Source organism: Microcebus murinus, chromosome 15 (assembly GCF_040939455.1).
Source record: "Microcebus murinus isolate Inina chromosome 15, M.murinus_Inina_mat1.0, whole genome shotgun sequence".
In the NCBI taxonomy this organism is placed as follows: Eukaryota; Metazoa; Chordata; class Mammalia; order Primates; family Cheirogaleidae; genus Microcebus; species Microcebus murinus.
The window spans coordinates 33,181,006-33,205,346 of NC_134118.1; the positions used below are offsets into that span (position 1 = coordinate 33,181,006).

The window sequence follows — 24,341 nt, forward strand, 5'->3', positions numbered from 1 at the left end:
CTGTGCCAGCACCCCGTCCGTGCCAGCACCTGCTGGCCAGCCAAGTGGCGGCCCAAGCCCGCGCCACCCGGACGGGCTGCGTGTCCCGGAGGCGCCGACCCCCGCCCGCCCCCTCGGCGGCCCGCGGAGAGCCGCTCGGCCTCCCCCTTCTCGCCCGCCCGCACCCCGCCCGCGCGCGGCCCACGGCCCCCACCTCCCGCCTGCCGCGGGCTCGGCGGGGTGGGGTGGGGGGAAGGTAGCGAAGGGGAGGGGACAAGCCGGATCCTCCGGCCGCCCCGGCCTTCCCTCTCCACCCCGCGCGGAGACGCCGCGCCGAGCCCCGAGGTTAGCGCGGAGCCCGGGGCGTGGGGGAGGGGACGGGGGCCGACCGGAGCCCCGTGGTGACCCCGAGCTGCTGGATTCCCCTCGGCTTCGTGGAGCGGGGGACGCGCCCGAACAAGGTGAACTTTGGTCGCGGAAAACTCAAGCCAGGTGCCGGGATCCGTGCTGCGGCGGTCGGGACCCGGCGCAGAGCGCGCGCCGGGCTGGGGAGCGGGAGCCCCGCGGCCTCCCTCCGCCCGCGCCCGGGCCGCCCTCGGCCCGGAGCCCCCGGCCCCGCTCCCGCGCAGCGGCCCCGGGGACCCGCCGCGGCGCCCTCGCCTGGTTTCTTCCCCCTCCCCCTTCGGGGGTGGGGGTGGGGCCGGGGCGGGGGAGAGGGGCGCCCGGAGAGCCGCATCTATTGGCAGCTTTGTTATTGATCACAAACTGCTCGCCGCCGCCGGGTTGGCTTCGAGGCTGGCTTCGCGCGACCCCTGAGTCTTCGCCTCCGTCCTGTCCCCGAAGCTGACAGGTGCTCCCAGCAACTTGCTGGTGACTTCTCGCGGCTCCCGCGGCTCCCCCGCGTCCCCACCCCCTCTTTCCTCTTTCGCCTTCACCCCCACCCCCACCACTCCGGCACAGCTCAGGATTTGTTTAAACCTTGGGAAACTGGTTCAGGTCCAGGTTTTGCTTTGATCCTTTTCAAAAACTGGAGACACAGAAGAGGGCTCTAGGAAAAAGTTTTGGATGGGATTATGTGGAAACTACCCTGCGATTCTCTGCTGCCAGAGCAGGCTCGGCGCTTCCACCCCAGTGCAGCCTTCCCCTGGCGGTGGTGAGAGAGACTCTGGAGTCGCTGCTTCCCAAGTGCCCGCCGTGAGTGAGCTCTCGCCCCAGTCAGCCAAATGCTCCTCTTCGGGCTTCTCCTGCTGACATCTGCCCTGGCCGGCCAGAGACAGGGGACTCAGGCTGAGTCCAACCTGAGCAGTAAATTCCAGCTCTCCAGCAACAAGGAACAGAACGGTGAGTCTTTCCCTCACTCTCCCCGTTCTCCTTCCTCGCTGTGTGTGTGTGTGAGTGTGTGAGCGTTGGCATTGTGCGTCGGGGTGTGATGTCCACCAGCGTGCAGAGGTAGCCTCGTCTCTCTTTCCATGCAAATGCGCGCTCGGTTCGTTGGCACCGACTGTTGGTAGTTTGCAACTTCGGGAGCTGCCGCGAAGCTCTTCCAGGGCAACGTGCGTGCCACTGCAGCCTCTGCTGGAGTTGAGGACGTTCTGGGAGAGATCGTGAACGTCAGTTCAAACGCACACTGCAGGATCGCTCCTTGCCAGAGTTAGAAGTTCAAGAACTGCCTCTTAAAAAACGAATCCAAAATGAATGAGTCTTGGGATGTTTGACTTTACTCAGATTTTTTGGGGGGAGGGGGTGTTCAGGAAATGTGTCAGCCGCACAGATTGAAGCACTCTAGGTGGAAGGCATCAATTAATCAATAAGTATATAGGAAATATAGAGGTCAAGAGGCCGCGTGGACACTTTTAGAGGAATTAAAAAATGTTTTTCTCTTGCACTCTATTTTTTTAACGTGCCTTTGTACTCTGAAGTCCTTACCTTTCTGGTGGTGTGTTTTTGTATGTGTTGGTGAATGACTGCTATTTTGTGTGTGCTGGAAACGACTTAATCCTGCATAGGAAATGAGAATTACTTTTAGCTTTCAAGTGTACCTGAAATGTTTAGAAAACTCTCAAATGCAAGTTCCCTTGGGCTGGGATTGCACAGAGCTGGAGAAAGGCTCCTTTCATAAAGCCAGGGCAGCTTCAGGGTGTGTAATTTGCTTAGCCTCTGAACCCATATGATTTACATCATTCCATTTCAAAACTCTTTTTCTCTTGATCTACCATTATGAAGTCATTTTTGAGAATACTTTGTAAATAGAAATTTTATACTGCACATGAAACCACAATGTTAATGTAGGCTGTCTAAAATTGGAATATTTAACACCCTGTTTACAAGTGGCGACTATTACCATATTTGAAAAGAAATGTCCATGTTTTTACTGCTTTGTATGTCGTCTACTCAGAATGCAAGCATGCTGTCACTTCATTACCCAGGCGATATGCACACAAGCAGCATAGCTAGAAAATCAGACTCTGGTGTGCTGTATGTTGAAGTCACAGTGTGTTTTTCTTTACATATTGGGGTGTTTCAAAGCTTCAACTTTGAATTTAAGCTCTATGAAGTGTTCATCTTTAAGAAAGCACAGAAAGTTCTAGAGACTAAAAATAGATAAAATAAGGATTCCTGGTACTTTTGTAAACATTTTTTTGTCTTGATTGCTTGTGCAGCAAGACATTGTATCACATTTATCAGCCAATATCAGTGTGGTTGCTTCTTACAACTTGTTAATGTGATGGCACATGGCACCTGCAGGCTCCTTCAGCTGCTGATCAAAGGGCAGCCTAGGGATCTATCTCTAATCACAGGAGCTGCAGAGAACTAGGGGAAAGTGATCAAAGGAGCCTCAGCACCAGCTGTACCCGGGCAGGAAACAGATCAGAACAACCTTTGTTCTTTCTAATGTAAAATAAATGTCCAGTTCAAAATATTGCTTCTTACAAACTTCTCCATAATGACAACAATGTGCAATATTCCTGGTGTCTGTCTTCTATTTTTTTATTGTTTCTGTACCATATCATTTCTCCTATTGCCTTGTCTTGTCAAGCCTGTCTTGGCATCTCCCTGTTTCCCTTTGCAAACCTGTGCCTCTCCTTGTCTTTTCCTTGTAGTTCTCTTTTGTGTTCCCCATGCTATCATAACTTTGTAATGGGACCCAAAGCTTTCATGAAGCATGTGGTCATTGGCCACTTTACCCAAGTAGGTTCACACCCTCAGGAGAGATGAGTTCATTAAGTCAGGCCACACATTCTGTTGCCATCTGAGGCTGTGCCATTTCCATTCCTAAGATGCATGATGCTAAAAATAGCCTGGTTGTTTCCTAATCTGTGGGCAGAGGATTGGGCTATGTTTGGGGGTTGGTCTATGTTAGGCTTGGCAGCAGGAAGGAAGGAGAAGTAGAGGAACTACTCATCTTGGAGTTTTTAGCATAAGGATCAGTGGGACTGGCCAGCACTAGGGGGCAATATAGAGCTATTTTCCTGCACATGCTCAGCTTGATTTTTATACATCGAAGTTCCCGGAGTTGAGGATAACAGGTGGGTGCTGAAGAAGTGCCCCCTGGAATGTGCCCAGATACACTGGAACTACTACTGTTACTGCCACCACCACCACCACCACCACCATCACTACTAGTATTACTACTTCTTTTTGACTTTCAAATTTTTAATTCCCTTCTATGGGTATTTTTTGTCCTCATGTTGAATTATGATTGCTTTTGATTACCCTATTCCTGTCTCAATTTTGACAATTGTCCAATTGTGTGCATACAAACTCTCCCTGACGATGTCGCACAGAGAATGCCATTGGCACAAATCATGCATTGCATCATTTTGTGAGAGATCTTCTAAGTGCTAAATATGAAATGTCCAAATTGATCTGTTAGGAGCTAATTCCCACCTTCAGGATCCCCTCCCAATGACACTCTCTTTTCATGAGTATTTCAAAGTCTCATATGGTGTTTATTCAATCAATTCTCCAGGTCTGCTTGGTTTCAATATTAACTTGGTATCCCAAGAAGTGTTAGAAATGGAAATTGATTGCTGTAGCCAGTACTGAATGCATCAATTTAGACTGGAACATGTAGGCATGATTTTAATTAGTTCTGAGGGGTCAGCGTTATTTACTGTATTATTAGTTACCTGTTTTTTAACCTACTATTGCTTTGTAATTCCTGCCACTTTATTGTAAAAATGGCTTTATCCTCCAATATTGTAAGTTGCCTTCATGTATTATACATCATTCTTAACCTTACTTCCAACCCTGAAGTCTCACATATAAAAGAAGGATCTCCAGATTTACCTTCAGGAAAGAGAGAACAGATATCACTTAGTTGCTTGGAGGGTGTCTGACCTGCTTACCTCCTGTGTGACCATGGGAAAAAGATACTAATGTCTGTGCACATTGATTTTAGATGAGAATGCCTACCACAAAATGATCAAGTTCTGGGATGGTGCTTCTGAATTGTAGCAGAGGGAGTAATACACATTCAGAAACAAAACAAAACAAAGCTTAGTTTGTCTATTGCATATAGCCTAAATAGACGGCCAAATCACCAAGTTGTTGGTGGAGTACTGCCTCTTCCACCTTGTATCATTGATGAGGTTTAACTCATGGACCTGAAACATACTTCTTAACTTTTCTTGTTCTCTTTAACCATATTGAATTTAGATTTGGAATATGCCAACATTAGTGAGGGTTAATCTTTTGAACATCAGTTATTTTATTTTTTTATTTTAATTTTTATTTATTTTTTATTTTATTTTTTTTTGAGACAGAGTCTCAAGCTTTGTTGTTTTGTTGCCCAAGCTAGAGTGAGTGCCATGGCGTCAGTCTAGTTCACAGCAACCTCAAACCCCTGGGCTCAAGCGATCCTTTTGCCTCAGTCTCCCGAGTAGCTGGGACTACAGGCATGTGCCACCATGTCCGGCTAATTTTTTTTTTCTATATATATTAGTTGGCTAATTAATTTCTTTCTATTTATAGTAGGGATGGGGTCTCGCTCTTGCTCAGGCTGGTTTTGAACTCCTGACCTCGAGTAATCCGCCTGCCTCGGCCTCCCAGAGTGCTAGGATTACAGGTGTGAGCCACCTCGCCCGGCCAACATCAGTTATTTTTATATGCTCTTTTCCTAAAGGGCTTTTGTGGCATGCAGGACAATTTACTTTGGGAACAAAAGGTCTGCTAATAATGTCTTTTTGCCTTTATCTTGTGTTTATGGATTTTCTGTCTCTTTTTGTCAGTGTCAGCCTTCTCTTCCTACTACTGCCACTGTCCCTGTATCTAGCAAAACAGTACGCAACCCCTCCCTGTTCCGTCCTTGTTAGGTGGCAGCTTCAAAGCTCTATTTTCCTAAAAAACAAATAATCACAATATTTAGAATAGTGTTCAGTGGTTATTAGGCTCTAACTGAGGACTAAAGGGACTTTCCTGCAAGTCTCTATAAGTTTTAGTGCGTGACCTTTGTGACATTTATTTTTGTTTAGAGGCTTTAAAAAAAAAACAAAAAAAAAAAACTTCCTCCTCCTGGTTCTCTGCTGTGTTGGAGATAGTTGAGGAAGTTGAATAAGTAAAGTGCCATTATATAATGATGAATTTTGTTTTTCACAATAGGTGATAAAAAAAGGCCCATTCTATTATATGGTAACTTTTTCTTCCCTACCAACTGTTATCTTTGACATTGGATGGATGATATACTTTGCATTTACCTCCAAAATATATTCAGAAAGCACAAAGTTCTGTAGGAAGCTTCTGAGATTGTTACATCATTTGTCAAATAGTTGCAAGCAGGTGGTAGAATCCAACTCTAAACTTTCCCCAGTGAGAAATCTTATAGAGTTCTGTCTTAGGCACTGAAATCTTAGTTTGTCTTTTCTTATTTCATCTTTACTGAAACTTCTTACATATCTACTTTAATATTTGCTTCCACTCTGTTTTTTCAACCTTTACCATTGCTAAGAGTCTAAGTTTTATCTATAAACTTTCACACCTTCTGTAGAAACAAAATTATAATGATAATGTGATGTGTTAAATAAGTAATAATGAATCAAGACATTCCTAATGCCCATAGCAAAAAAAAAAAAAAAATGCTGCCAAGATTGCTAAAATTTTCTCCATAGGTTTCTATTTGTATCAACCAAAATGGTAGACATCATCATCAAAGTCCCTTCATTTACTTACTTTAATTTTAATGTTTCCAGTTGTTTATATGGAAGCATCATACATAGCTAGAATATCACTATATAAATCTATGTAATATCTACATAACTTGTTTATTAAGTAGTCGCTATTGCTTCTGAGCCGTTTGACTAAGATCAAGTGGAAACAATCTCTGGGTTGTATTATTTTTTTCCAGCACTGTCTCCAACTGTTTTTTTTTTTTTTTCCTTCAAATCTCCCTTTCTTATCTCCTAAGGACACATCTAGTGGTTGATTTGCAGTTGATATGCACCATTACTAACTACTATACAGATGGTTAAAATATTGAATTATTTCTAATGTGTTGGGAAGGAGATAGTGCTAACTCCTCTGTGACAAAAGGACTGTCCATCTGATGAACCATCACCTGCAATGCCAGGCACAGCTCAGGGCCTCTGGGATACTCCTACAACCCTGCTGGCTCTGTCTTGATGGATCAGTGTTCCTGCCATACTGATTGCTTGGCATTTGGGCACTTATACCTGCGTGGACAGTTTAGTTTATATTGGTGTTAAAACTTCTATCTGCTTTCCTCCCTGCTTGGCAGCAGAGGCCTGACCTGTGACTTGAAGGATCTGGAAATAAGGAAAAGGTGTGACTTATTTTAAGTCTCCTTCCTTCAGCTCTTCGGGTTTTAGCTCCTCCAGGGTTAGGGGCTAGGGAAAGATGGAAAGGTGACATAGCACGCTGGGCATGAGATTGCGACCCTCAGTTGTGCACTGACCAGCTGCTTTTGCACAGATAGCAACTTCCTGTCATCTTGATTAAATGGGTCACTTCCTCAGAGAAGTCTTGTTTCTGACCACTTAATCTAAATTAGCCACCCCTCACTATCTCATCAGTGTTAATTGACTGCATAGCGCTATCACTCTTTGATATTCTTTTTGTTTATTAATTAATTTATGGTGTACCTATACCCTCAACCTCCACCCTAGAATCTCATTTCTTGAGAGCATGGGCCTTGTCTGACTTGCTCTCTGTAGGAGCTCCAGCACCTGGAACAGAGTTTGGCATATAGTACGTGCCTGATAAATGGTTGATGGTTCTGGTTGTAGGGCATTATTAGAGTAAGACTATAGTGTTGACTGTAACAACAGGTCCCCTTTGAAGATGTCTTTTTGGCTTTGGAACCTCCGCACTGTTTGACTTTTTTCATAGAAGGGTACACTTGTGTTGGTAGTGATGGGATGTGCCAATCAGAGTACCACTTTGTAATCTCACTAGATAAGCATGCTCCCAAGTGAGCATGTACCAAGCAAGTGGGTGGGTTTCCGAGAACTGGTACTTGGTTACTCTTTCAGAAGTGCCATTGCTGTGCATACCCTTATAGTTTTTGAAGATGGGGATTGTTGTATGATATGGACCAACGACACTTGAGAATGGTGAAGGGATGACAGGCTTTCAAAATCTGTGTGCTTTCTATCTTTTGCTTGTGGCTCATGGATAACTTGCACAGGCTAGAACTCAGGAACAAGAGTGCCAGGAATGTTAGAGATGGAAGGATCCCAAGAGTTTATCCTCACTGATGTGCAATTTGAGGCCTACAGAGTGGAAGTGGCTTGACTTGGTCAAGGTAACTCTTGAGTGCTGCAGTAATAAAACAGCTAATGTTTGTGGTGATATATTATTTTTCCTTATATGAGAACCAGTTAGGCAAATGCAATTCTAGTTCCAAAATTCAGGCACTTTTTATAAAAGCATTTCTTCATTATGTTAAGGTGTTTCATGCTTTGCAGGTTGTAAGGCGAGGTGGGAATCTGTTGCTTCTAAAACATTATTTATAGGAATACTAAGAAAAACAATCTCATAATAATCATTAAATGGAACAGATAATCTGGTGATATATACCCTAATGCTTTTGTTGGTGTAGAAATCTGACAATCTGGTAAATGCCTGGAAATACTACCATTAGAATGAATGCCATTATATGTTAGAACCTTATTTTAAGCAGGTATACCAGGCCCATAGATGAGTGATGTTTATGTTAATATTTTGGTTTGTGAATTGATAAAGATGAAGAGGATGATTGACATGGGTATATTGGCATGCTTGTTTCCACAAGGGAGCTTTTTTGTTGGCAATAATTTCAACATTTTATTTAGCAGTGTTTCTCAGCAAAAAAATTGCCATGAAAATGAAAAATAAGCATATGTAGTTAAGTCCAAAAAGCACAGCCTATTCGTTTTTTGAAGTGGATCTGATGAATGATTTCAACTTTTATTTACACAGTATTATATAGGATTTTCTATTCAGAAATTCACATTTCTCTTTAAGGTCAAGAGCATCAGAAAACAAATTCAGACCTATGGATTTGAATGGCTTGCCTAAAACATTAATAATTTACCTTTTAAAAAATTTTGTTTGTAAAGTTCCTTAATCCAAAAACAAAGGGAGCTAAAAATTTTAAAGAGTGGCTATAATAATTACATTTTTCATTAAAGCCAGTTTGTTATAAGTGTGATATTTTTGGTTGTATTCACTCATTTTATCTTATACCTAATGGGAATACATTTTAAATTTAGTTTGGCTAATTGTTCCTGTCATCAGATTGTTCATTAGACTTCATGTGCCATCTTTAAGCAGCTTTTTCTAGTCCCCTGGTGACTGAGTGGCCTTCTCACTGGTCATTTGCTTTGTTTCTAAACCAAACCATCTTTGCTAGGTTGGCTTCACAAAATTTGTTTTTTTTGGGGTTCTGCTTCATTTCTTTTTTTACTTTTAAACCATGATTTTTTTTGTACTTGTCATTTTTCCTTTTGAATAGTAGGTAAGTTGTTTCTTAGTCCAGGGAGGTATGTGTTGGGTTGTTGCTGGGGTTTGAGGGGCAGAAGCAAAGTGCAAGTCTGTTTCCTTGAGGGAAATCCTCAAACAGCACAAGGCCCATTAATGGTACTAAGGAGGTAGGTTTTGCTGTGCTACTGTGTACACCATGTCCTGATAAACCAGTAATTGCTACCAAGAAGGACCCAGGGCAGCAGTATTTAGATGCATTATTTGAGGGTAGTTGGATGGGTCTAAAGGGCTGTGAGTGAGCCTCTCGTTTTGTAATGCTTGATAATGACTCCCCAGGAGTGCCTGTTAGGTGCCACATTTGTGCTCAGTGTTTGCAGACAGTATACAGTTTATAAACTCCCCCTGAGGTATTAGAAAAAACACCCAGGCTTCATTGGCTAAGTAGCTTAGCTAAGGTCCCACAGCTGGTAAATGTTTGGACCTTGGTCTGACTCCAAGCCAAGACTCAGAGCCACGTGCCTCTTCCTTCATAAGTTAAATGGTCTAATGTTTTATTAGAACATTGTTTTCATTCAGCAAATATTTATGAGCATCTGTTCTTTGCTAAGCTTTGCCCTAGGTGCTGGGTACACAAAGAAGAAGATGCAGTTCCTGCCCTAGAGAAACTCTGTCCGAGGAAGATGGCAGATCCTTGCTTTACCTCATGGTTTATTAGTTTTGTGCTCCAAAGTGCTATTGGAACACAGAGTGCTTTATTTCACTTCAGAAATCCTCTGTCGATTTACACTACATGGTTGATTTTGCCTGGAAAGGAAGTTCAAGGAGAAAAATTCCCACAGAGGAGGTGACCTATCTTGGAGTGGGTCTGAGAGGGAAAAGAGGAAAGCATTGTAGGCAGAGGGAGCTGCCTGAACAAAAGAAGAGAAGAGGCATATCGTGTGTGACAGACAGGAGTCTAGACTAGAGGGAGTATCGAGAAGGAGTAAAGGCAGAAACAAGTGGCTGGGTGTTCTGGACTGACTCATTCCAGGGAGGGCCCTGATGCTCTCTGTGCTGTATGCTCGCTGCAAGGTTGGCAGTTAACAGAACAAAAGAAAAAGTCTTCATATTTAAGATTCAGTCAAAACCCTTTCTTTTTTCCCATTATTTTCTGGGCAGGCAATGAATGCAGTAGTGGAGTTCTGCTCCAGTGTGTGTAGTGAACGGTGTATATTGCTGGAATGCTTTTTAGTCATTAAGTACAATTGGAAGTTCTGAACTGGTTAGAAGGGCAGCCTGTACAGCCTCATTTCCACTGCTGTAAGCTAAGCCTGGGTCCGCACTACTCTAGATTGCTTTCTTTATGTAAACAAAGAGCTATTTTCACACTTCATTCACAAAATAGAAGGCATGTAGTGAGGTTGGGTGAGGAATGGGGGGAGTGTGATAAAAGGGAGGCCACTTCCAGGACACCGATTAGTTTAATGAAGCTGTTTCATCGCAAGCAAAGAAAACAGCCCTTAACTCTTTTGAGGGAAATGATTTCAAGTTTTGTGGAAAATCAGTTCCTATAAGGTTACTCTCCATTGAATAACTGTGTCAGTTCTCTAGTGATGTTCATTCTGGTCCCTTGTAATGACGCTAGAAATGTTGTATAGTATTTAAGGATTTGAAAAGACTGAGTTCTCTTGGTGGATGTGTTATCTTGATGCTGTGCCATTTTTTTTTTTTTTAAGCTATGCTATTTGTGTTCTAGGAAATCCTTGTTCATGAGTGGATACTATTTTAAGCATTTCAGTGTTTGCACAATAGAGATATGCTCTGTGCTTAAATATGCCCAGTTGGCTGTTGTACCTGCCTTTTGAGTCACTACAAAGATCAGAAACCATTAACAACAGAAGTTGGACTTATGTGGTACTTATCTCGTGTTGTTTTTGGCACTTATTTTTGCTGGGTATGTATAAGGACATCTATCTTTTAAACAATCATCTTATTTATCTTTTTTTCCTACTGAGGAATAAATCACAGCTTGTTTCCATTTCTGCTACATATATTCACAGTCTAGGGTGATTAGAAATGCAAATTGGGAGTCATTAAAGCTTTATAATTTATTTTTTATGGCACTAGGAGATATTTAGAATCAGTATACCAAGAAGGAACATTTGCTTAAAATGGAAGATTAGAAGAAAGAAGTATTCATTTTCCTTACCAGAAATTTCCTAGTGACTTTTGGGGAAAAAGGGAACATACAGTGTTCATTTCTGATTTATTATACTTTAAACCTGAGACACGATAAGTAGGGTGCAGATTGTTTAAGAACATAGGAAAAACATTCCTAGTAACTAGTAACAAACTAGTAACTCCTAGTGTTTTTAAACTGCTCTATGGAAACATACTAAAGATTCTTTCTTACTAGAGTGTGATTTGCTATTGGAGTACCCATGCAAATACCAGATAAAATTCAGCTCAACTTCTTGTTTAGAAAACAAGGAAAAAAGTTGGATGATGCTGGTATGAAAAGAATATTTCTGCACATCCGTAGCCAGAGGTGGCGTGTCCTGGAAGCAAATCTCTGCTGGAAATACGTTGATGTTGTAGGTAATAAAAGTTATTAGGGAATACTTTCTCTTCAGTAAGCAGCAATGTCTCTATAACTATGCATTTTGTTCCTGACTTTACTTGTAAACAAAAGTACACTATTTCTGAAGCTCTAAATGAAAATGAATTGTCTCTACCATATAAAAGACTAGACCTTACAGCATATTACTGTTTGTATAGTTTCAGATGCAGTTGTATATACATTGGAGATATGTATGATGGGTTTAATTGTATCTTTGCTTTGTGTTAGTCACTGTAGTCAAAACTGTCTGACTGTTTCTACAAAATGCAGCCGTCTAAAATTAGCGGTGTTTCCCAGGTCAGACTCTGGCCAAGGATTTTGAGAGATGCTGAGTGTAAGTATTCAATTGATAAATGCTAACCCTTTAAAAAGTGGTTTTCCTTGGTGTTTTCTTGAGAATATTAGCAGTCTTGAGGTTTAAAGCCGGGTTAAAGAATGTAAAATTAGGAATTAAATCATCACTAGGCTTATTTAAAAAACAATTTTTTCTCCATGGTAGAAAATTTATCTTTAATCTGTACTGATAACTTTTAATAGCCATCACTTGGGCACCCCATTAAACTAACTGCTTTAAAATGGTTTCCTTTTAGAACTAACATTTACATCCTAGGAAATCAATTAGGGTGTCTGGATTTTACATTTCCCTTGCAATCTTTGTTTGCAGTCATTTTCTGAATGGCCAACCTACCATAGCAAAACACTCAGAGGTGCAAATCTTCTGGAAGAAGTGCAAATGCCACAAGTTTACTTGGAAAAATGGAAAAATAGGACTTTATTTAATATATCTGCCGAACATTTAAAACTGCATGAAGCACAGGAAATACTTTTGGTGTGTGGGAATGTGTGGTGTTTCAAAACTACAAACATTGTTCTGAAAATTTCCCCGGTAGTGGTGAATTATATGAGACCACGTCCATCTAAGGAAGGCTTGTTTAACTAGCTTGTGGTTCTGGGGCTCATTCAAACACTCTTAAACAAAATAAAGGGAATGGATGTAATAACTTCTTTATGGAAAGGCCATAAAAAACTACAGGGCCATGTAAACAAATTGGGTCATTTACTAGATGTTTAAGTGATAGATTTGCAGTCCAAATTTAGGGGTGTGTATTATGTTTCATAGGGTGGTGACCATGTCTACCTTGAGAATGGGGTTACAAGCTTATTTGTTTGTTTGTTTGTTTTTGTCTAGTGCTTGGAAACCCACGATTGCCATTTTGTACTGCAGCTTGAAAACACACCTAAACTTTGGAGCATTTACATTTATAACCCTGTTCAACTTTGGAAAATGGCTAGAAACTCATGTGTAAAAAGTTGACTTGACCTGATTTTTGGTAGCACTAGATTCTTTTCAAGGAAAATAAGATGATTGAAATTGAAATTTTCCTTCTGGGCTCAGACATGTCTAAACTAATTGTAAAATAATTGTTCTGGCTCACAAGAGTTAGACTCCTAACGACAGCTATGTAAAGTAAAAAAATCTAACAACAGTTTTGATTTACAGTTACTGTAACTCTGCCAGTCTTGTAATAAAACCGCTATTATAACCAACCTAGTGTGACATACATTTGTCTTACTTGAGAAGTAGGTAATAAGTCCTATCCCAAGTTGTCTTGCTTTTTGGAGAGCCACTTTATTGCATTAGGAAATTAATTTACCTTCTCTGAAATTGGGTATGAAGGTTGTGCCAGAGGGTTCAATAAAAGGGAGTTGGGTGGGTGGGAATGTAAAAATGTGTTGTGCTACACCTTGGTGGCGATGACTAGTGGCAGTGGAAGCCAGAAATAAATTTGGAAATTGAAGTAAGCAAAGGAAACTAAATAATTTTTATGTTGATACCATAACATTTATTCATTCTGTAACTTCTCTCAATCATGGTTGGCTCATTTGGCCTTAAAAGAAGTGATTGTGGAAGAAACCCTTAGTAAAAATCAATGAGCCTTTCTAAGTTTTAAAAACTGATGGCATCATACCACTCTGGCAACTTTTAAGTGTTAAACTGCTGGAAGTTTGGCAGCGGAAATAACTGCTCCAGCTCAGCTCCACAGGCTTAAAAAACAACGGACAATGGTGAACATTATAGTTTCTGTGTAATGTGTGACTTGCTATTTCCTTTTTTTTTTAAATGATTTACTTAGTCAGCTTAGGCCTGAAGTCTATGAAGAAACCTAAGGTCTGTGTTTAAATTGGATTCTCTGTGATCTTGCAAACAACGATTCACATCTTTGTGCCTTAGGTACCCATTGAACTCTTGTATATAGTTTTATACTATCTAAATAAAAACTCTTAAGAACTGAGGTGTTTGAAGTGACTCCAGTACCTGCCTGAAACCGTGAGGGATTATGGAGGACGCAAAAACAAATTAGACTTAGTGGCTGCCTTCAAGTTGTTTGTAGTCAAAGGGGTAGATGAGCGTGCAGCCAGCTATAGTGTAGACCAAAAAGGTATCTGGTGGGGATTCAAAGAAAGGCAAGGTTATTTACATCTGAGCCATTAGCAAAGGCTGAGAAAAGTTGTTAGGGGACAGATGTGTTTTGAACGAAGGTAGGGTAGGATTTTAGGAGTTGAGTGCATATACAGAATAAGGAAGTATGGGAAATTCATGAAGTCTAAAGTGCAGTTTGTTCTGACAGAGACCTCAGAAACAGGTTCAGTGGGAAGGTCATTGGAAAGAGGAGGCACAAAAGGACAAAAATTGATGTATTACTTGGGCTTCAGTAAATAGGAGAGTGATTCTTCATGCCTCATTATAGACTCCTTTATCGGTCCTCCCAATCCCAGTTATTCATTCAGGCAGCCACACTATGAATTCAATCTGATTTCTGATGGCATATAGTAGATATAGAATGAAGGTTGCTGAACAGTGAAGAATAAAGGTAGAAGGAAAAGGAAATCGCACATGAACAAATCCACATAAAGAGGAGGCAGTGAAGGAAAAAACAAATCAATGCATTTTTAAAGTAGGTAATGGAGGGTGCCAAGGAACAAGAGAAAAATCACAGAAATTGGCCCACAATATAAAATAGAACAGAGATTCAAGAAAATGAAGACCCAACGAACAGCCCAGAATTTTTCAAAGTTAGCAGAAACAAAAACATCAGTGTAATGAGCAGTGTAGAAGAAGAGTTATGGAGTAAAATGAGACATCAGGTTTTTATGAGGGAAGAAGATACTCAAGTGGTTGCAGAATGGAGGGAATGGTAGGGGGGAAACATATTGTGTTTCTTCGTTTGCTTGTTTTTGGGGTTTGGGAGACAGCAACGGGAGAGGAAAAGATTAAATATGTAGCAAGAGATAAGACTTCTGGCCTAGAAAGTTCTTGTAAAGTTGCTATTGGAGCACAGGTCAAATCACTGCAGAGCGTTAAGCAACATAGCAAATTATTGCAGTAAGAATTGAGCCTACCTGGTAGAGAAGAAGTAGGAATTTAGCTTTTGAGGAAGTGAGTCTTGACTATTTGACCAAGCGAGAGAATAAGAGAGGTGCAAGGGCAATGGAGTCAGATAAGCCCCAGTAGTGACATTTTAGTCCAGCTTAATGACTAAAGGAAGCTATAAGTACCATGAGAGGAAAGAGAAGAAAAATAGGTGTTTTTGCTTGGTTAGTCCATTGAGAAGGATAATGAGATGGTAAGTTAGGGATATGGAGATGAAGAACTTCAAGAGCAGGGTTGATAGGCAAAGAAGAGTCATAAATGGGAGTGGCAGACGTTTAGTAATAAATAATAGTTATCTGGAGGGGAGTGATGTGGAAAAATCCTTGTCAAAAAGATACATGAAGACCGGGCTTGGTGACTCACGCTTGTAATCCTAGCATTCTGGGAGGCCAAGGTGGGTGGATCATTTGAGCTCAGGAGTTCGAGACCCTCCTGAGCAAGAGTGAAAACCCGTCTCTATTAAAAAAAAAAAAAATAGAAAGAAATTGGCTGGACAACTAAAAATATATAGAAAAAAATTAGCTGCGCATGGTGGCGCATGTCTGTAGTCCCAGCTACTTGGGAGGCTGAGGCAGAAGGATTGCTTGAGCCCAGGAATTTGAGGTTGCTGCAGTCTGGGTTGATGCCATGGCATTCGAGCCCAGGCGACAGAGTGAGACTCTGTCTCAAAAAAGAAAAAAAAAAAAGATACATCTATATCCGAATTACCAAAGACTTTTAACCAATGGAAAAGGTTCAGAGATTAAAAAAAGAACCACAGAAATTCAAATTAAATGACCCCTTTAAAGATCCTTACTTTATCTTTCTGGCTTTGATACCCTTATGAGTGTGCTTTCAGAAACCATAAAAGGTGGCGGGAAACAGGCCACGGGGGGCCCTGCTGTGGAAGGAAGCTCTAGTGGTTGTTGCAAGCACTACACAGGTTTGTTGTTTTATCAGCTATTAAAGACACACAGAAATTTGTAGGAGTGGGTCCAAGTTGTAGCAGGTGTTTGCTGGAGAGAATATACCTTGTTGTGCATATTCCACCCTCCAAAGAGAGCTGTTTTCTGTGTACATTTGTGGAATAGGGATAACCTGTGCTCCTGTCATGGGGAAGGCTACTTTATGTTCCTAGAATCACTGGCAACATGTACATGGAACTGGTCTGTTGAATAATCATGACCTTTGGGTCATGATTAAAATACAAGTTTATTCCTATAGGTCCTAAAATTTATTCATTGGAGGAAATCTTCCCCTATATCAGTATGAATATTCCTGCAAGATCGTGGCTTTTCAGCTCATTCTTAAGTGATACAGAGTTCTAGAGAACTAGTATAAACACTCTTAAACCCCAAAGTATGATAGTCTCAGATCTCTTTATTCCCTACCCAGGCCTGCTTCCAACTGGAGCCTGGGGTGGGAGAAGGGCTGGGGTGCAGGGGTTAGGATCTTTGGTGTGTTCAGTGGACTCAGCATTCATAGAACAGCTTCTGGCCATTTTCCTTAAAAAAACTGCATATATGGAAGGCAGCTGTCTTACTGTCACTTTGATGTCCTGGTACCTGTCTTGTTGCCATCTCAGCTTCATTGGAACATCTAGTTATACATATGTTTAGAAGACTTACTATTTCTCATAGTTTGGTTCACTCTGAGCACTCCAGGTCTGAGAATGTCAATTATAACTAATAGTTTATTCTGCTCAACTGTTATGCCTTCACAACAATTCAAAATGAATAACATAGTATAGGACAGGCACAGAATTTTTTTTCCTTTTTTATTTTAATACATTTTTATTTAATAGAGTTTCCTTTTTATTTTAATAAATTTTGGGGGTACAAGTTGAATTCTGTTACTTGTATATATTATATAGCGATGAAGTCTGGGTTTTAGTGTTCCCATCATCCAAATAGTGTACATTGTACCCCATGGGTAATTTTTCATTCATCTCCCCTTTTGAGTATCCAGTGTCCATTATACCACTCTGTGTGTCCTTGTGTAGTCATAGTTCCCACGTAGAAGTGAGAGCATGTAGGATGGCATTTATTTTTCTGTTCCTGTTGACTTAGGATAATGGCCTCCAGTTTCATCCAGTAACAAGCACAGAATTATTGTCAAGCTAATGAGTAAATAACATTTCTATTTTAAGGTAAAATAATTATATTTACATTAGTAATTTCTGCATTCTCACTGCCATTATCCCAAGTCAGGTGCTGGTTACCTAAACTGTGGCAAAAGTGTTCTTATTCCTCCTTCTAGGATCCATGTTTTTCCCGTGCCCTCTCACCCCCAGTAGATCGTTTATAGGAGGTTAATGTCAGACTGTCTTCCTGCAGTGGAGTTCTGGTGTATCTGCCCCAGTCATGCTTGGATTGATGCTTCTCAAACTGTAATGTATGCATACAAATCACCTTATTAAAATTCAGATTCTATTCTGATTTAGTAGGTCTGGGGTGGGGCCCAAGAATTTGCATTTTAACAAACTCCCAGGTGATGGTGATGCCACTGAACTGAGGGTCAAACTTTGCGTGAGGAGAGCCTGCTCTGGTGTTCTCAGAGTCTCTTTCCTGATCCCATGCCATTGCTCTTGCAACTCTGTTAACCAAGAAATCAATCCACTCTAATAAACAACAAGTGCCTTTTGTTTGAAAAATGTGTCATATCCTGAAAACAGGTAAATAAAATGTGGTTCTTTGTGTACTTGATGTTCATAATGAGTGTGGTTTGTGATATACTAGACATATACTGTGAATGCTAAAGGAACCCAAAAATGTTCTACTTCTGGGTGAGGAAAGGTTTATCATGAGGCCATGAGTTATGAAGGACAAAGAATTCACCAGAAAAGAAAGACAGAGTTGTAAGCAGAAGGCATAGATGGCATAAAGTCCATTCAACAATCAACTGTTTTGGTGGGAAATAAGGTTGAAAAAAAATCATTGATTAATTGTGAAGGGCTCTGCCTGACATAATAAGAAGCATGCTTAGATGTTAACTCATAAGATCGAAGGGCACCACTGAAGGGTTTTGGCTGATCGACAATGTATACAGCCTTCTGCATTAATTACTAATGATAAGGGCCATGTTTTCCTCTATTTTCATATTCTTACACCTATAGCAGATCAGTAAATAGTCATAGAATAATCATGTTTGTTTTTTCCTTTTAAATATATTTTACAGTTTTCATGTTATTCTTTTACCAGCAAGAAGTATTTTTTCCCAAGCTGTATTGAATATAACTAACAAATAAAAACTGAATATATTTGCCAGATTCAATGGGATGTTTTGATATATGTATACATTGTGAAATGATTACCACAAACCAGCTAACTCATCTATGCATCAACTCACAGTTTTTTTTTTTATTTTTTTTTAGTGATGAAAACATTTAAGACCTACTACTGTCTTAACAAGTTTCAAGTATACAGTTGTCTCTTTGTGTTTTTTTTATGCAAAAAAAAAGATACATCAGGATTATTATAAAGGGCAGAGAAGCTAGAGTCTGGGACAGCCATTTGAAGGCATTGGCAATGATGGGAAAATGGCCAGTTAGTGTGCATGGCGTGGGGTGGAAAGGGATCCACCATCTCTCCTTCACTCTGCGTGTTCTAAGGCCACATGGATTTAAGGCCCCACCTGATTGGTGTTCCCTCCATAAAGCCTTCCCTATTCTTTCAGCCTGGTATGTCTGTCTGCTTCAAAATCCCGGGATAGTGCAGAGTTTACCGCTTTCTACCTTGGATTCTAATTATATAAGTGTCTTATCTCCCAAATTTTTCAAAGGTCAAGGAATAAATTGTTGAATAATCGTTAGTGAAGTGCCCCATTGGATCGTAGATCTTTTAAGTGAAGTGAAAGCAGCCCACTGGGACCCGACACAGCCTGTTCTGCTGTAGTGGCATCTGGTGTCATAAGTCATCATTGATGGGCTCTAAGTGAGTCATATGCCTGATTTCACAGCTGAGGGATGCAGCTAATGTCTGGCTTCATTTTGAGGAACTAAAAGGGGATGCGCTGGACAGCCTCAGTGTTTTTGCTTAGACTCAGTAAAATGAATGTGCAAAGAACCTGATTGGCAAAATTATAATGATGACTGCTTAGAATGTTATTTCCTCAATAAGAAAAAGAAACGTATCATTTCCAGGAAAATTATTTTTAAACAAGGAACCTTATGATAAAGTTTTCTTGCAATCGCTTTATAGGGAAAGTGTGACTATCAAGAGTTTATTTTCAGTAATTTTAACTTACTTTTATTTTGAATTATTTCTCCCTTCTGTTATTTCTTGTTAACAATAAGATATAACTCATGTGCTTTCTTATTTTTAGGTTTTTGGTTTTTTTTATGCCTTGGGGTTTTCATATTGACAACTGTGATTTATCCCCTGGAAGGCGAAAATCTTGAAAAAGTTACTTTAAAAAAAAAAAATCACTCAAATGATATATTTTTTTCCTTGGAACTAAAGTTGATTTTCTCAGCTCTGATCATATGAGATTATGGGCAAGTAGTCCTTAGTTCTGGCCTGTGAACAAAACAGAAGCAGACCCTGGAGAAAGAGTTCACAATTCATGGCAGTAAGCACATGTTCAGTATGCCAATATTTATGGTGTCACAACCAAATTAAAACCATAACCGTCTGCTATTTACATAAGTATGGTGCCCGGACTGTACAAGTTTATGCCCATGTTTTTTCCCAGTAAGTTTAAGGCAGTACAAATGTTCAGTACCCCTAGAGACCAGAGTGATTATTTTCACATTCATTTCATTTCTCTCTATGAGGGAGAGTGAATTGTCTTCACTTATAGTCATTATTGAAGTCAGCCAGAATTAGAAGGAATGGCATTTCGCAGGGATGAAGACTGGCTTTGTGCTTTCATATGTAATGTGTTTGGCCAGTTGCATCTTGGTATTTTTAGTTCCTGAGCTGAGGCGAGTTAAATGTATAGAATATTGATAGTGAACGTGGACTGCTTCTTAGACAGATGGCTAAATCTCAGCCTTTCATCTCTTGTGTCTTACTCGTGCACTTAGAGAACCTGGGTTTTCACCACTTTTGAAAAAACCAGACATACATACTTTTGGTAACGAGACATATTTTATGTCTTTTTATGGGAACTGTTAAGTATTACCATCTGGTAAAATTTTAAGAACAGTAAAATTTCAGAAGCATTGTTAGGAGTGCATCTTTTTTCTCTGCTTTTACAAGACCAAGAAATCCAGTAATTTAGTTAGAATAACACTATTATGCACTTGTACACAATATCAGTGACAAAGATAATGCAGAGGCCACGGTGGTATATTGGAAATAGGTTTTGTATAAAATAGCATATCTGTCTCATTTGCTGGTGGATATAACATTTGAATGTGAATGCATTCATAATTATAATTTTTAAGGGCCTGAATTCTTCCCAGATTCCTTCTGATGCTACCATTAGTTGACTCTCTAGACTAGAAAACACTCTGGACAGTAACCAGATTGCTGGGTGTCTTTAGTAGGTTGGGTATTTGATTTGGCTCTTTGAGACATGGTCCTATAATTCAGTGTCAAGTGAAAGTTTTTCAAAACAATTGGTGACTGAAAGTGAGGCTCTTTTGTGCCAGGAGGGAGGATTTCTCATTTACAGGATAAAAGAAATTTTTGAAGAGCAACTCCCTTGTGAACAAATGAAGCTTGACTATGTAAATCCTTTTACTTAGGAATAGAATCCAAAGTATTTAAGAAGTCATTTTATTTTTTGAGTTCAGTAATTTAAACATTGTGCTTAGGCTTTTTGTTAGTACTCCAAACATTTTATTATTAAGATTTCCCTTGGCTTTCCATAAAAAGACAAAATTTATTATGTTTTCTTTGTAAATAATTGTCTTAAACATAGACAAAAAGAAAAAAAAAAAAAAACTTTCCTGTACCTTTTTCCCCCCCAGACTAATCATTCAGTGGTTTTTATGTCCAAGAATTCGAAAATTATCACAGATTTTTCACTTACCTTTTTATGTCTAATTCTGGTGCTGAAAACGAAAACAACGCTATACAGATTACTGAAGGTGGTTAAATCCTGCAAAGATTAATAAACAATGCCAAGAAATTTCCTTGGTCATTATTAGAAGGTTGTGGAAGATTACTGGCTGTTGCAGTCCATTGGTAGATCAATTTGTTGACTATTTAGTGCTAAGAATCTCATTTATCAGGAAATGTCTCATGCTTTGGGGAAGAATTGGCCTGTGCTATTTACATTCTAGTCTAACTGCTAAAATTGATTTTCACATTTTATATGTGACTTAGGTCTTTGTACTGAAATAGATACCAGGTTAAAGAATAATTCATATCTTAAAACATTAATAGATTAAGTTTTAATACTGTCAATTTCTGTAAGAAAAAAATACACTTTCATTAAAATATTCTGAAAGATTTGTTTGATTTCCTATCTAGTGATAAATATCGATATCTACCTCAGTGACTTAATGACAACAAATAAATATTACATTTCCTGAGAAACTTGGTTGTATCATTATATGTCATTGTATAATAACTAACCTATAATAACTCCATTATTATTTTGTGACTTAAAATTCTTTGTTTCTGACTCTTTGATGACTCTTGTGTTTAAGTGCAAAGAGTAAGTGCGTAGTATCAGATATTTAGCAAACACTCTAGAAAAAGAGATTTGCTTATTTGAAACCCCCAGTATTTTTAAATTCAGCAGATTCATCCATTTGCCTAAATATATTGTGTCTTATGCTATAAACAGGCTTATTTTGTTTCATTTCAGCATACTTATTAAAACAGGTTATACCCCGAATAATATAATATTACTAATAGTTGTCACTGTACTAATTTTTAGGAAGGAAGCCTGAAGCAGAAGAATATTCCTGGGGGAAGATTTTTGTTTTCCCCATTTGTGTAGGCATTTACTGTCAATTTCTTTTCCCCTAAAATTTATGCTTGAAATGGCCTAGAGTTTTTAAATGTGGAGCATATTGGGAGCTGAATGTATCTGTGAGTTTAGAAAGACTTAATTTGACCACTTGTGCAATGAATCTTAAAGATAAAGCAAGAATTTCAACCTTTCCAACCAGATATTGGATTTCTAGGCTCGGATTTTAGCTAAATTAAGAAGGACCTTTCTCTGGCTAGAATGGTATCACAAAACTAAGATGGGCTCTGGAATAGGGGCAGCGGGTGGCTTAATTTCACTGTCATATACTATTTGAATTGTATTTGATAGATCAGTATCATGACCTTGAACTGGAAGCCACTCAGGAGTCTTGGTTAGATTCTGCCCTGTGTGTGCCAGTCTCATAGGGGAAAACTGCCCTGTCAACAGATTGTTTTAGTAAGAAGCAAAACTATTAATAACCCCATGGTCTATTAATTACAACTTGCATGGTTAATAGAAATTTCGAAGTTAAAAAAAATATTTGGTGCTGGCATATTCACAAGCAACCACATATAAATACACAAACATGTCTTGTGCATTCCCTTTAAACTATTTGGCTATATTGATTATAGAGGGAATGAAACCACACAATGAAATCTAATTTAATAAAGATAGTAATAAGCTATGTTGCTTATTACTTAGTATTAAGCTGTGTTGCTTTATACTTCTTTGGAAGAAAACATTGTTCTATGAAGTCACTGGAATGTAAGATCTATGAATCTTAAGATTTTTATCAATATTGTTATTGAAGGTTTATTTATTTTCCATTTTCACTTTTTTATCTTTGGCACCTAGAACCTTGCCTGGCAGGCAGTTAGTATTCAAACATTATTTGCTTAATGAAAAAATAATGTTGTTAAGTTCCTCCTTCTAGATGAAATACAGTGAGATGAAAGAAGCATATATTTTCCTTCCTCCCTGTTTAAAATATAAACCATTTGTATCCATGGTGCATAGATCAGGGCACTCAGAAATTGAAAGAATAGGTGAATTTTTACAGCTATAAAAATATGAGCTGCTGATTTTATTTGTTGTAACATCAATTGGCATTTTTATTTTAATATTTTTGCCAATTTCCATCACTTTTCATTATTTATTTCAAAAATTTACAGTCATCTAGCAATTCAACAATTATAAACATTTTGGAGATTTGTGCATTTATGAGCATAAATAGTTTTTTCCAACTCAATACTGCTTTCAAATTACTTATTGAACTGTAGGGGAGGGAAAAAAAACAAACCCTGTTCCTCCATCTTTTAGGTTTAGTAGTTGAGGCCTGCAAATTAAAGTGACAAAAGGCAGATTAACAGGAGAAAAGGCATAAGAATTTTATTAATATTTAAAATTTTACATGATAGGGGCCTCACAGAAAGAAATGAAAACTGAAAAAAAGCAGTTAGACCTGGAGTTTTATATACCATTTTAACAAAGGATGATAAATTTTGGAGAAGTGACTAGACAAAGTAAGGGGGGTTGGGCTTCTAGGGCTGATAAATTTTAGGAAAGTGATTAGGATAAATATGGGGGAAACTAATGTTAAATAAGGGTTAATTTAGTAAAGTCTATTTATACAGACTCATTTCAGTGCCAGCTCTTTGTCTCTGGTGATGAGGATGCTTTCCTTGTGCTAGTTTGAAAAAGGAGAATTAGGTCTCCTCCACAAAAGGAAATTTATGCCCCACTATTAGGCAGATAAGTGGAGAACAAAGAACTTTTCCTTTATCTGTTGGCTATCAATTGTCTTCGGCTCAAAATAATCCTCATTTCAAAGTGGCATATTTTAGGGTGTCATATTCTGAACCCCTTCATAACCATCGGCTAAACCTTTTGACTTTTTCTAATAGTGTATGTGACTTAGAAAAAGGGTCATGGGTGGTGCTGGTAGTGGCTGGGCATGCTTCTGCTTGTGTACCTCTGAGTAAAGCTACTTTTATTTCCTTTACGCTTTTTACTTCCCTTACTGAAGGTAAAGCTGAAAGTTACAAATACTGTGTCATCCAGTTCTTAACAGCTTCTGCCAGTACTGACCCCACCTCATTTCAGATGTTTCCTCAGCCATGGGGGTATAGATGGGAAGGGGAGAGGAGAAGCAGTTCCATTTTCTCATTTGTGTGGTCCTTGATTTCCATAGAAAGCCAAAGGTCATTCTAGTAATACACAGTTAGGAAATGCGAAGTGTTATGACTCATTTTATTTTGGCTTTGCACAGTATAGAAAATTTCTTGGCTAGGAAGGAATTCCTTTTCAAACTGCCAATCCTCCCCAAACAATTCTCCACCCTCTGAATAGGTAGTTCTGTCTTTGCACAGACATTCTTCAGGGCTTAGCTGCTGTGTAACCTCCTAACCCCTCATTAATAATTTCCTGAAGCCAGTTTGTTATAAAGAAACATTGCAGCACCGACAGTGTGTGTATGTGAGAGAGAGTGAGTGTGTGTGTGTGTGTGTGAGAGAGAGAGAGAGAGAGAAAGAGAGGAGAGAGAGAGAGAGAGAGAGATTATTC

At 39.5% G+C, this 24,341-nt stretch overlaps 1 protein-coding gene across 1 annotated transcript in view; it reads left to right on the top strand.

The window, feature by feature from the left end:
* The first annotated feature begins 290 nt into the window (after nucleotides 1–290).
* The window catches only part of PDGFC (platelet derived growth factor C), a 221,926-nt gene continuing 197,875 nt past the window's right edge, over nucleotides 291–24,341 (top strand). Inside the window, exon 1 of the mRNA XM_012783616.3 lies at nucleotides 291–1,320. Within this exon, the coding sequence (XP_012639070.1) occupies nucleotides 1,203–1,320 (118 nt within the window). The 5' untranslated portion in view covers nucleotides 291–1,202. The remainder of the gene's footprint in view (nucleotides 1,321–24,341) is intronic.